This window comes from Gossypium raimondii, chromosome 12 (assembly GCF_025698545.1).
Source record: "Gossypium raimondii isolate GPD5lz chromosome 12, ASM2569854v1, whole genome shotgun sequence".
NCBI lineage: Eukaryota > Viridiplantae > Streptophyta > Magnoliopsida > Malvales > Malvaceae > Gossypium > Gossypium raimondii.
The window spans coordinates 48,393,441-48,406,305 of NC_068576.1; the positions used below are offsets into that span (position 1 = coordinate 48,393,441).

General features: G+C 29.4%; 1 protein-coding gene across 1 annotated transcript; it reads right to left on the reverse strand.

The window, feature by feature from the left end:
* Window positions 1-7,723: 7,723 nt before the first annotated feature.
* On the reverse strand, window positions 7,724-9,718 carry LOC105764661 (expansin-A1). Its single transcript, XM_012583325.2, has 3 exons — window positions 9,345-9,718; window positions 8,815-9,127; window positions 7,724-8,501 (listed from the first exon to the last, which is right to left on the reverse strand). Exons 1-3 carry the CDS (start codon window positions 9,469-9,471, stop codon window positions 8,195-8,197), a joined length of 747 nt encoding a protein of 248 aa, XP_012438779.1. The 5' UTR covers window positions 9,472-9,718; the 3' UTR covers window positions 7,724-8,194.
* Between the last annotated feature and the right edge of the window lie 3,147 nt (window positions 9,719-12,865).

Below are 12,865 nucleotides of genomic sequence, written 5' to 3' on the forward strand. Positions count from 1 at the left end.
AAGTGTCGTCATGCTTTGGAATATTTTGAGTTTTGATAATTATGCCTATTGGTTGTGCTAGACAAGTAAAGTTGATTGATATGATACGATATAAATGTGAGTATGTTTGAAATCTTGGATGGAAATATTTTATATTCGATAATTGAGATTGAATTTGGATTATCATTTACTATTTGAAAGTTGTATATTGATTTATTGTGATTATAGGGTAGTTGAAATTGGTAATTTGCATAATGAACCTTGTTTGTGGAGTTGGTATTATATAAATGACCTTTGATTCATTGGGAGAATAAATAATACTAGTAATATATATACATATATATATAGGATCGGTGTTAGTATGTTAGGCATGAAAATGTTGATTATTAATGAGTTTGACATTGGTTAAAATAAAATTAAATTTGGCTATAGCTTGAGAAATTGACCATATGAATAGTAACTTTATTTATTTGATGAACAAATATTAGTATGCAATTTGATCAACAGTTTTGTGTATTTGAGTAATAATATGTGAATATACTATGAAATTATATAAATACTTATGATATATTTGGCCCAATGTTTATAATTGCTTGTATTCATAAGGCTTGGTATAGGTACATAGGTTAAAATATAGTGATTACATGTAAAATAAGTAAATTTAAATGTGAGCTTTATATATATAATTGTGTCGTTGTTGTTTATAAATGATTTGTTAGTCGAGTAGGAGAAATAAGGTATGACCGAAAGTGGTGTTTGAAATACTCTGGATAATTTTTAATTATTAGTTATGTGTTTACAAATACGTTCGATATATGATATGAAATGACTCGTAATAAGTTGATATTACATTTTTTGATTTAAGACTTGGTTGGTTTAGTAGGTTGATCATGCATATATCTATGATAATTCGAATTTAAAATTTGGTCTGGTAATACCTCGTAACCTTATTCCGGCGACGATTACGAGTTAGGGGTGTTACAAAAAAGGACTGAATTGAATAAGGTGTGAAAGTCTAATTATAGATTAAAAGAAGATAAGGGGGACTAAATAGGGAATTAAGCCTATTCTAATGAATGAGACGGCAAAGCATACAAATCTTTGATTTTTATGATTGTTTAATTATAAAACATATTACTATTGTTATTATTGTATTATATTATAAATTAAATTAATTATATTATTATATTATGAAATAAATTAAGAAAAGACAAGAGTAAGGTAAAAATAAAATACAAGTGTATTAATTTAAATGAGTACATTTGTATTATTTATATATAATTAGTAAAAAGATATTTTATTATTCATTACTAATTAGTAAAAGATTTTTATATGATAAATAAATTGAAATTATGACAAGTGGATGGTGATGATAAAATACAAATGTAAAATATATATGTGTACATTTGTAATATTTATATTTGTTATTAAATAGATATTTATTATTATAATAATTATTATTGTTTAATTGATATTATATTATTAGATTAATGAACAAATTAATAAGTTGACAAATGTATGGTGATAGAAAGTACAAGTGTAATAAATCATATACATACATATTTATTTACTTAATATTTAAGAAATAATAATTATTAATGAAACCATAAAAGAAACAAAAGAAATAGAAAGAAGCAGAATAGAAACGAAACAGGGAGAAAAGAAAGAAAAGAAAAGGGAAAGAAAGAAAGGAGAAATAGGGTTTTTAAAGCTTGAGGTTTAATTTGGTAAGTCAATTTAGTCCATTTTCTTATAATTTTGATGTTTTGGAGTCCTAGAGTTGAATATTATTGAATTTAAGTTGAAATTTTGAAAATTAGTAGATTTTTAGTAGGGTTCATGTTGAATAAATGATTGAATTAGGGGTTTATTTGATAGAATTATTGATTAGAATTGATTAAAGGATTAAATTATAAACCGGGCTATAAGTTTTGTGTTGTAGGGACTAAATTGAATGAAATTTAAAATTATGAAATTATGATGAAAGTTTAATAGTTAAATTTAAGTTTAGATGGAATTTGGATAGGAATAAGATATAAATTGTAATGGGAAAATAGATGAATTTAGTTAGGACTAAAATTGGAATTTAAGTGAAAGTTAAATAGAAATTTAGTATTTAATGTAAATTAGTGATATATATTAATGATTGTAAATTATTTTAATTTTCGTAGCCAGCAAAGAACCCGAAACATCGGCACCGAAAGGAAAGGAAAAAGTTATCTAGGAGTAATCGTGAAATTCGAGTCTGTATTACTATAATTCAAGTTATTCATTATTAAATATTAATTTTAAATTTATTTAATTTATGGTAAGTAAATATTGAAGTAATTAACTTTATTGAATTGAAATTAGAAAATTGAATTGAATAAGAAATATGTGTAACAACCCTATACCTGATCTAACCATACAGACCCGGTATAAGACTATTACATTTGGTGCCAAAACGATTATGGCTAGATATTGTTTAAACAAAACATTTATACATAGCATTATAACTTACCAACCATATTTGCAAAGATACATATAGTTTTACTAATTCATTATATATATATATATATATATATATATATATATATATATCAAAATACGTAAAATACCTAAAATAGATAGAAGTCCAAGAGTTTACATTTTAATTCCTAACACATGGAAGCATAATCGATTGTCTATGTACATGCCATTTTAATTCAAAATATGGTACCTACTTCAAGCTCTTGAAGATGTGATGAGATGAGGATCTTCTTTCCGACTTTACCTCTTCGACTCAAATTGTACCTACGCGTTAAAATTAAACGCGTTAAGCGGTGAATGCTTAGTAAGCACTACAAGAATAAACAAATAAATAAATCTAAACAAAATATGTCAAACTCATTTCGTTATTACGTATTTACGTGCGTATAAGCTTCATAAAACTTACCTTAGCATTTTAATGATTCGCTTTTCCACAAATCATAATCTTAGCCCAAAGTAGATTTTATAGAACACACGGATATCGGAACAAATACAGAGGTGCATTGATATGCACTAATGAACAGAGAGCACTAAAGTGCAATACAGAGAGCACAGATGTGCTAAACAGAGAGCATTGACGTGCTAATAATCAGAGAGCACCAACGTGCTAGTAGTCAGAGAGCACCAATGTGCTAATAATCAGAGAGCGCGCTAAAGTTCCTTAATGGCATGCCACTAATATCCTGGTAGTTCTAAATTCCATCTACTTGGGCATTAAAACTGAATCTCATTCAATTAAATACTTTATAGAATTATTTCGAAAAAGATTTCTCATTTCTCCATCATTACAATTTAGTGCACATTTCACAATTCACAATTATCACACCATTTTCACATATATACACTTTTGTCACAATATTTACTTAATGTTCAATCAATATACCACTACATACTTTCCATCTATAATTTTCTTTACAAACTTCATAATTCCATAATCTTTTATTTTACTTTATTTTATTTTATTTCCAAATAATTCTATACTATAATATAAGCATTTAAATAAAATAATTTTAAAAAAATAAGCTTGTAGTACTTACAACAAAAGGTTGAGGTGATATCTTCCTTCACTCCTTAGCCTTCTCTTTTCCTTTTTCTTCAATTTCATATAAAACACATAACATTTATATATTAGAAAAACAATCAAATAACTTTCCTATATGATTTAATAAGAATAAACATATATGATATAATAATTTCATAATTTCTTACCTTAGCTAATATTTCAATTTAATTCATAACTAAAATTATTTCCATTTCTATCACAATCTATACATTATTTTTACTTAAATTCTACTTACAACTTGACTTAACTCTCAAATTTTCACTAATAAACCTTAATTTCAATTTCTTATAATTTTACATTAAACTTATAACTTATTTCTCAATTTAATCTTTTCCCAATCCTAGTTTGAATTTCCATCAACTCAACCTCTAATTCATCCACTAATTCAATATAAACTACATAAAAAATTCTACTAACTTTCAAAATTTCAACATATACTTGCTAGTATTTTGATCTAGAATCATAAAACTCAAAGATTTCAAGAAAGAGACTTAATTTGACTTACCAATTTGAAATTGAACCTTAAAATCCCTAATTTTCGTCTTTACTTTTCTTTCTTTCTTTCTCCCTGTTTCTCCTCTGTTCCGTTTCGAATTGTATTCTGTTTCTTTCTTTTCATTTCTTTTCTTTTGTTTTATGTATATAATAATAATATAATATATATAACTTAAATTTAAAAAATATCTTAGATATTTCATTTGTTATGCCGCCTCAATTTTAGAAAAAGGCATAATTGCCTATTTGGTCCTTTTAACTTTCTTTAATTTATAATTAAACTTTCATACTTATTTCAATCTAATCCCTTTTTCCTAATTACTTCTAATTACATCAAATTCTCCTAGTCAAAACATAATTAGACACACAACTAACTTAGTAAATATTTATAACAAATATTTACAAATCGATTTAGGAACAAAGTCCGGAAATGTATTTTTTATTTAATCTATTTAAATAAATTTTACCATATAATCAATAAAGTTTTATTATCAAAATTTTCATGCAACCTTCCTATCATAATATAGACCATATCACAATATCAAAATAAATTTTCTTTCTAACTCGGATTTGTGGTTACGAAACCACTATTCCGATTTACTGAAAATGGGTCATTACAATATGTGTTAGTATTGAATTGAATTTTGATCACTGAATGAAAAAGTTAATTTGATATTGAAAGTAAATTTTGAAATGAATGTGAATTTGAATTGAGAATTGGAAACCCTATTAACTAGTCGGGCCGAGTTGGATATAGTTGGCATACCATAGGATTGGAAGAGTTCAGGGATACTTTGAACTCGAGTTGATGAGACACTGGGTGTCACTATTTTACTTAGGATAGATTCGATGAGATACTGGGTATCACTTTACTTCGGCTGGGTCGATGAGACACTGGATGTCAACTTTGCTTCGAACTATCCGATGAGGCACTGGGTGCCAATCTGGTGTGTTTGGTTGGATCCGTGTATCCGCCAAAGTCTGAGTCTGTTAATAGGGGTAACTAATTGAAAAGTTAAATCGAATGAAATGAATCAGTTGAGCCATTGAAAAGAAACGTGATTGTGGAATATAATTTGAAAATGTGAATTGAATATGAAAATGTGAATAGAAAGCATGAACTAAATGTTCATGAGATAAATAATGACTCAATGTGATAGTGTATGATATTAACTATTGAAAGCCAATTTGAATTGTAGAGATTGAGAAAAGAAAGTTAAATAAGAATTAGTTTGGTAAATTTTTAAAGTTAAATGATTTAATTTTCTTGGTTATTATATTATAATTTGAATTATAGTAATACCACTGAATATGATATACTCAGCGTACGATTGTTTCAATGCGCAGGTTAATAGAAATTAAGGTTCTGGCTCAACATCCAAAGCCATCCCGACTCTAGTGCAAAAATTGGTGATGTAATCTTTCTTTTGGTAAAGTGGCATGTACTTAGGTGTTATATTGGTCACTTGAAAATGTCTTACGCTTTTGGTTGAAAATGATACTAAAATATTTGATAACATATTTAACAAGTTGAAATAGAAAGAATGAAGTTTATTAATTTAAACAATATATGCAAATATTTATTTGGTAAATTACTAAGTTGATGTTTAAGCTATGTTTAGGTGTTTTTAAATACGAAATTGTATGGATTATCATACACCCTTAATAAATGAAATTTATACCAAACCTTAATATTTAACCTTTTCACAGTTTGACCCTAAAATCAATATATATCAAATCACTTTATAAAATCATCATACAACAAAATTAAAGCTCTAAATCCATGTTATTTCATCAGAAACATCCAGTATTCATCAATTATAATTTTCAAAATTCTTAATAAAATAAAAAAAACTAATGAAATAGCTAGCTGGAACTATTTGTAAAAGTCTTAAAAACACAAAAATTACAAGAAAAAGTCAAGAATTGAACTCACATGAAGCTAAATAGAAAACCAGCTTCTTAAGAGCTCTTCAATGGTGTTTTTAGGCTGAAATTTAGAGATGAAATGTCTAGAAATCATTTTAGCCATTTGTTTTATTTTTCTTAATTTCACCAAATGACCATTTTACCCTTAAATCACATAATTTCATTATTTTTTTCTGCTTATGCCTCCTCAGCTAAGGGTGTGCAAAATTCGGGTAAAACCGAAAAATTGATTAACCAATCGAATTGAGTTAATCGGTCGATTAATCAATTTTTTGATTCGGGGTCGGTTAATTATTTTTTGATTTTTCGGTTAACGGTTAATTCGGTTCGAAACCGGTCGGTTAACCGAATTTTTCGATTAACCGAAAAAATTAATAAATAAAATTATAATATATAAATAGGTCCACTATTCACCTAAACCCAATCTAAACTCAAGTATTCAACCCAACCCAACCCAATCATAAAATTAAATTACAAATAATTTAATAAATAAAAATAAAATTTTAAAACTAAGACTAAAACTAAAGTCTAAAAGTCTAAAAATAATTTAATTATGTAGTGATTCAATTTGGTTAATTTGGTTAATTCGGGTAATTCGGGTAATTCGGGTAATTCGGTTAATTTGGGTAATTCGGTTAATTCGGTTAATTTTTAACCAAAAATAAAAAAACATATAATTTTCGGTTAATTCGGTTAACCGACCAAATTAACCGAAAAAATTTCAGTTCGGTTAATTTTTTTGAAAAAAAATTCGGTTCAGTTAACGGTTAAAGATTTTGAAAGGTCGGTTAATTCGGTTAATGTTATTTCGGGTCGGCTAACCGGTCGGTTAACCGAATGAACACCCCTATCCTCAGCCATCCCATGTGTGTCTATTTTCCCTTTTAGTCCTCCCTTATTTACCATTTAGACTATTTAATCATTATTTCTTTAATTAGCATGTTTTGCATCTTTTTCAATTTAGTCCTTTTTAATTAATTAACTATCAAAACATTAAAATTTTCTAACGAAACTTTACTACTACCTTAATGACACTCCGTAAATATTTATAAAAATATTTAAGCTCAGTTTATAGAAATGAGGTCTCGATACCTCATTCTCTAAAATCACTTGACCTAATAAATCCTTACAAAACACAAATTACTAATTCAAAAATCTTTCTAAAACCATGTTTGACTCTTAAATACTAAATAATAAAATTTACGAGCTTACTCATCGGATTTAGTGGTCTCGAACTACTGTTTTTCGACACTACTGAAAATCGGGTTGTTACAGCAACCATTTTTGCTCATCTTTTTATCATGAGTTAATAAATTTAAGTAATCAATTTATATGTTTATAATATTCCAAATTCATAGTAAAATATTTAATTACAAAACTTAATAATTTATTGAAATGATATCTTTAATTCTACTCACCAAAAGTTATGTTTATTTAATAAAATAATTATAGATTTATTGAAATAATATTTTAATTAAAATAACTTTCATTATAATCAATAAACTTATTTATATGAAATAGTTATTTACTTAAAATTTTAGTAGAGTACTAATTTAATAAAGAATGTTATTCATAATTATAAATATTATTGTTATTAAGTGCAAAATTATTATAAAAGTTATAACGATGATTATTATAATGAAATGTCATTATAAGGATGATTACTGTAAAGAGGGCTGACATCTAACGGTAAGAAAACGGAGAGTTACTATTCTTTTTTGGAAGTACATATTATGAAAATAAAACAAATTTATGTAAAACTCGTACAAATTTTATTATCCGACGAACGCTGATTACAGATTGCTTCACATAAAAGCAAAAATTGTAGCAAACCAAAAAGAAGTGGCGGCCGGCAGGTTTTTAAATCAAATACCCACCGCCACCGCTGCCAATTTCTTTGTCTCCGCCTTTGTCAAAAGAGAGCAGAACAGAAATAAAACAGCAACCACCACCACCACCTTTAAATTTAATTTCAATGACGAGGGCCCATCTTAAAATTAAAAGCCTTTTCACCATTTCAACTACTCTACGAATTTAAAGGTTTTTTTTTTTTACTTGAATATAGAGTTATAACCTCGTATTATGGTTATATCTATTCATTTCGACCACTCTACTCCTAAAAACACTAATCTTTTACACCCCGGCTTAATTTAAACAGTAATAGGACTGCAATGCAATATTACGATTATCATCACTATTATATTACGGGTTCTGGAGAGTTTAGGGGAACTGTGAGCCGGTGAAGGTTTGGCCAAAGGACCAATTAGGAGGGACGACATTGTTAGAGACAAGAGTTCGACCGTCACTGGTGGTGACCTTAAAGGACAGACTTTGTCCATTAAGGTAAGTGTTGCTCTGCCAGTTTTGGCCCCAGTTCCTCGACAGGGGTTGCCAACCGGTTCTTGAGCCTTTTATGGAAACCGATACAACATCGCCGGCACCTCCTACGTTGGTGATTAGGACTAGGTTGAAGTATGAATGTCCATTGATTGTGAATCTTATGCCCCCTCTCTTCCTGCACGCTACCCTACAAAAACTCCACACAGTACCAAACTCTTATATAAAAAACCAAAGATGAAAGTTAATCTATCTCCTCTCTCCTCATTATTATTATACAAGTTAATCCAATTCAGGTAAAAAGGACAAAAATATAATGAAAAAACTCATTTATTATATTATTCCAAAATTCATAATTTTTTTCGGTTCTTTGTCTTTTAAGAGTTCTAGTCGATTTCTTAGTTTTTCAGTCGACCAATCAATTGAAGTTTTATCTTTTTTGAAATAAATAAATTATCATTATTATTATTGTGATTGGGAACGTCAGTAAAGGGTGATAATACCTTCTATAAGCAACAGGAACAATCCCGGCTTTGTAATGGGCGATTCGTTGGAAAACAGGTTGAGAGAGATCAAAATGATGCAGAGGAGGGTTGCACCAGCCGCCAGCATTGTTTGGGAGTGCACTATTTGGTGGGCAGAAGTTGGTGGCAGTGACCACAATCGAGCCAGGCAGGCACCACCGTGGGTCATTCACGCACTTTATCTCGAAACAAGCTCCACAACTCATGCCATTATTGAACAGCGCAGTGCTTAAAGCCGCTGTATTAGTCCCATACCCTTGGGTGTATAGGTTCCCATATCCACACGCCCCGCCTTCAAAATTATCAAAACAATTGCTTTACACTTCAAAATTTACCCCCCAAAAAAAAAAAAAAGAAAAACATCATTGACGAAGTTTGATTAGTGTGATACATCCGACATCCTTACTTTAATGTGGAGAACTAAACCAAAATAAAATTTTATCATATGATAAAATCAACATCAAAATTTCACGTTTATAATTAAGAAAAAAATCATATCTGAAACGTACCCATTGTGCCAGAGGCATCACCACCGCCGTAAAATGTGGCATGAGCATCAACCCATCCCCCACCATATCCATAAGCATAGGAGAAAAAATGAAGAAAAACCATGAAAAGTAGAGGAAAAAGTGCCATTTTCGTGGTGAATTTAAGAAATGAAACTTGAAAGATTGGGTATCCTTTAGGCTTTAGGTAGCTTAGGGAGGAAGAAAGGAAGCAGTGGTATAAATTAAAGACAAGTGTTGTTTTGAGTAGTGAGGGAAGAAGGAGGAGGTGGGGGGATATATAGAAAGGCGACGAGGGGGAACGTCACACCATCTTGGCTAATGAGGTGTGGGGGGTGCAAGCGGTTTCTTCCACCCTGTGGACCCGAACTCAGCTTTCCATTCAAACCACGTACTTTTCTCTTTTATTACTCTCGACGGTTGATGCATTCGATTTGGGGGAGATGGAGTTCATTATTATAAGGTTTTATATTTGATGTTGTCATAACACCAAAGTTGTTATTCGGGATGTTTGACTGTGTAATATAAGGTTTTATATTTGATGTTCTCTTTAATACTTTTTGAATGATTCGATTTTATCATATTGATATACGGTGAAAAGTTAAAGATAATACATTTAAAACATAAAAATTAGTCACATCATCCCTTGCTTTTAATTGAAGTAGAGCCAATCTCATACGTAAAAAGACACATTTAGTAAGTAAAGATTGCTTAGTGGGAATGACGACAAGTTATGTTATTAATTTAAAATTATTTATTATCTTCGTTGCATTATTATTTAAATTCAATTTAAATAAATTTATTTATGGATTTTACAATAAAGGAAGTTATAAATATTAAAAAGGAAAAGGAATAAAGGCTAAAATCGGTAGATGATAAAAGAGAAAGGATTGCTGTGTAGATAAGAAGGGGCATTGCACTTGGAATCCCACCCAATTTAAGAAAGAGAGTAGTGGAATGATGTTATCAGTCTTTAATAAAGTTTAGTAGACAGAAACCGTCGATATGAATCCGTCTCTAGTTACGTACATAACCATTCAATGTCATTTTACCCACATATATATAAATCATTTTAATATACAATAAAATTATTTTTTTTAAAAATACATAAAATAGAACAATTTTAGCTTTTGACGACATGCTTTAATTCTGGCTTTGAAGAAAACTGATAAGGTCAAGTTTTAATTGAATGCCAACAAAATCTGTAAAGGATGAAGCTGACAGGCAGGGGAAAGGGTGAGGCTGCACATGGGTGGTGCTGGTATCGGGGAAACTAAAAGGTGGTTACATCGGGAGGACCAAAATAACCTCTTTCTCATTTATTATTTTATAGTCTTCAAATGCTAACTTACTTCTCAGCTTTCGGGAATTCTTTTTTAAATAACTTAATTTAATTCATTAATTACCAAAATATTTAATTTTACAGTGATAGTAAGTGTAACCTGACATACCGGCGACACCATCCCTCAATGAAGATCCAATTATCGTCTTTTTAAATATAAATATATTTTTAGTGTTGTTATTGTATTAGACGATACTAGTATGTATTTTTTAAAATACTTGTTAAATATACAGGTATTCAGGGAGGAAAACAATTTAATGGGTGTTGCTGGTGTGTCAGGCGGCACCAAGGAAATTTTTGAAACAAAAATTGGTTTTGTCAAACAGTAAAAAAATTCAATTTTTTTTGGTGTTGGCGATGTGTCAAACGGCACTGATGGTCCCGTGAAGCTGTTAGGCAACACCAAAAGCCTATATATACATCATCTTTGGTGCAAAATATGTATATGTTGAAGTAAATGATTTTTTTCTTAAATTCTATTGAAGTGAAAAAGAAAAAAGAGAAACTTTTGTGATTAATAGTAGGGGATAGAACAAAAAAATATATATCAATGTTCAGAACAAGGGGTGATGAATTTTTTCTTTGTGTTTGTGTTTTAGGGAGAAATTGTGATAGTTTTAAGATATATTTAATTTTACGGTAATCTGGTGGCGCTTAAACACGAATAGATTTCATATGCCGTTTGGGGAGTGCATCATCACCTTAGAAAGTGGTTATGTCGCATTACAACTCGGGTTCCCAGTTGACAGTTATGTGGTCACTGATTTAAATAAAAATAGGGCTCCCAATTGAAAGTGGTTATGCGGTGACAAGTTCAAATTGATTATGTTGTTAAGGGAACCCAGTTTAATGGCACCAAAATAGGATGCTTTATTAACTACATAATAAGTTTGAAATTATAATCATAGAGAAAATTTAAACTTTGTTTGTTCTCGAGTCAACTCTAAAGCTTAAGTAAACTCATATAAGACTCAGGAAAAGTTTTAAATGATATTACATGATGGAAATGATAAAAGTTAATGAATGGTTTGATCCGAATTAGTGGTGTAATATGATGTGATGAAATGCAATATAATTGAATAAATATTTATAATATTTATAGATGATGATGGATAAAAATTAAATTGTGTATGAATGGTCATGGTAAGTTAGTATGTATATATATTGAATGTTGGAACTTATATGAATATAAGCATGTTATATTGTATTGGTTAGTGTTAGAATATAAAATTTGATAATGATATTTAACATGAGTTGCAATTGCGAGAGATTATGCATAGCGGGTTATGATCCGGAAGGTTGGGATGAATTAATCGACTTGATTTGGAATATAGTATGCTAACATGTTATACTCTTGAACTAGTTTACGGAACTTATTTAAATGAACTTAAGTGGAATAAATGATGTACTTAGTAGTATGTTTTGCATAGGTGTAATTATTGAGTGTTTTTATTAACTTATTTGTGTTGATATTGAATTTGTAGAAATACCACTAAGTTGATAATTCAGCATACGGTTTGTTTTGCATTATAGAACGCCTGGATGAGAGGCGACCTTGCAATCCTATTTGTTTAATTTCACGCCATTGATCCACTACCAACGTTGGTACATGGAGAACGAGTTGCATTATTTATTTAAGGTTTAGGATTCAAGTTTAGGGTTTAGGACTCTAGTTTGGGGTTTAAGGTTTAAGTTTAAGATTTGAGCTTGATGTTTAGTGTTAGGTTTAGGGTTTGGGGTTAGATTTCAATATTTGAGGTTCTGGGTTTGGGGTTTAGGGTAAAAGATTACCAATATTATGTATCAATGACTTGAGAAAATTAGTGAAATATTGTTAAATAATTGAAAAAGGACTATAGATGATGTGGTGGGAAGAGGTCAAAAAATAATTTCTCCTGTTTCAAATGCCTTTATTTGATAAGATAAGGATAAACTTAGCAACTTAGATATTTCTACTTCTTCAAGTAATAAAAGATGATGCTGATGAGTTTAAAGTGTTAGCTTGAAATGTATCAATATCTGGTTTATCAAGCTACAGTCATAGCCCATAGATGTCAAACATACCAACCAATGAACTTTGTTCTAACATGCTATGAAATATTAGAGTAGACAAAGTCTCCAACAATTATTCTTAGTATTGTTTCAAGTAGGATAAATTGTTTGGTATTTAGAATAATATACA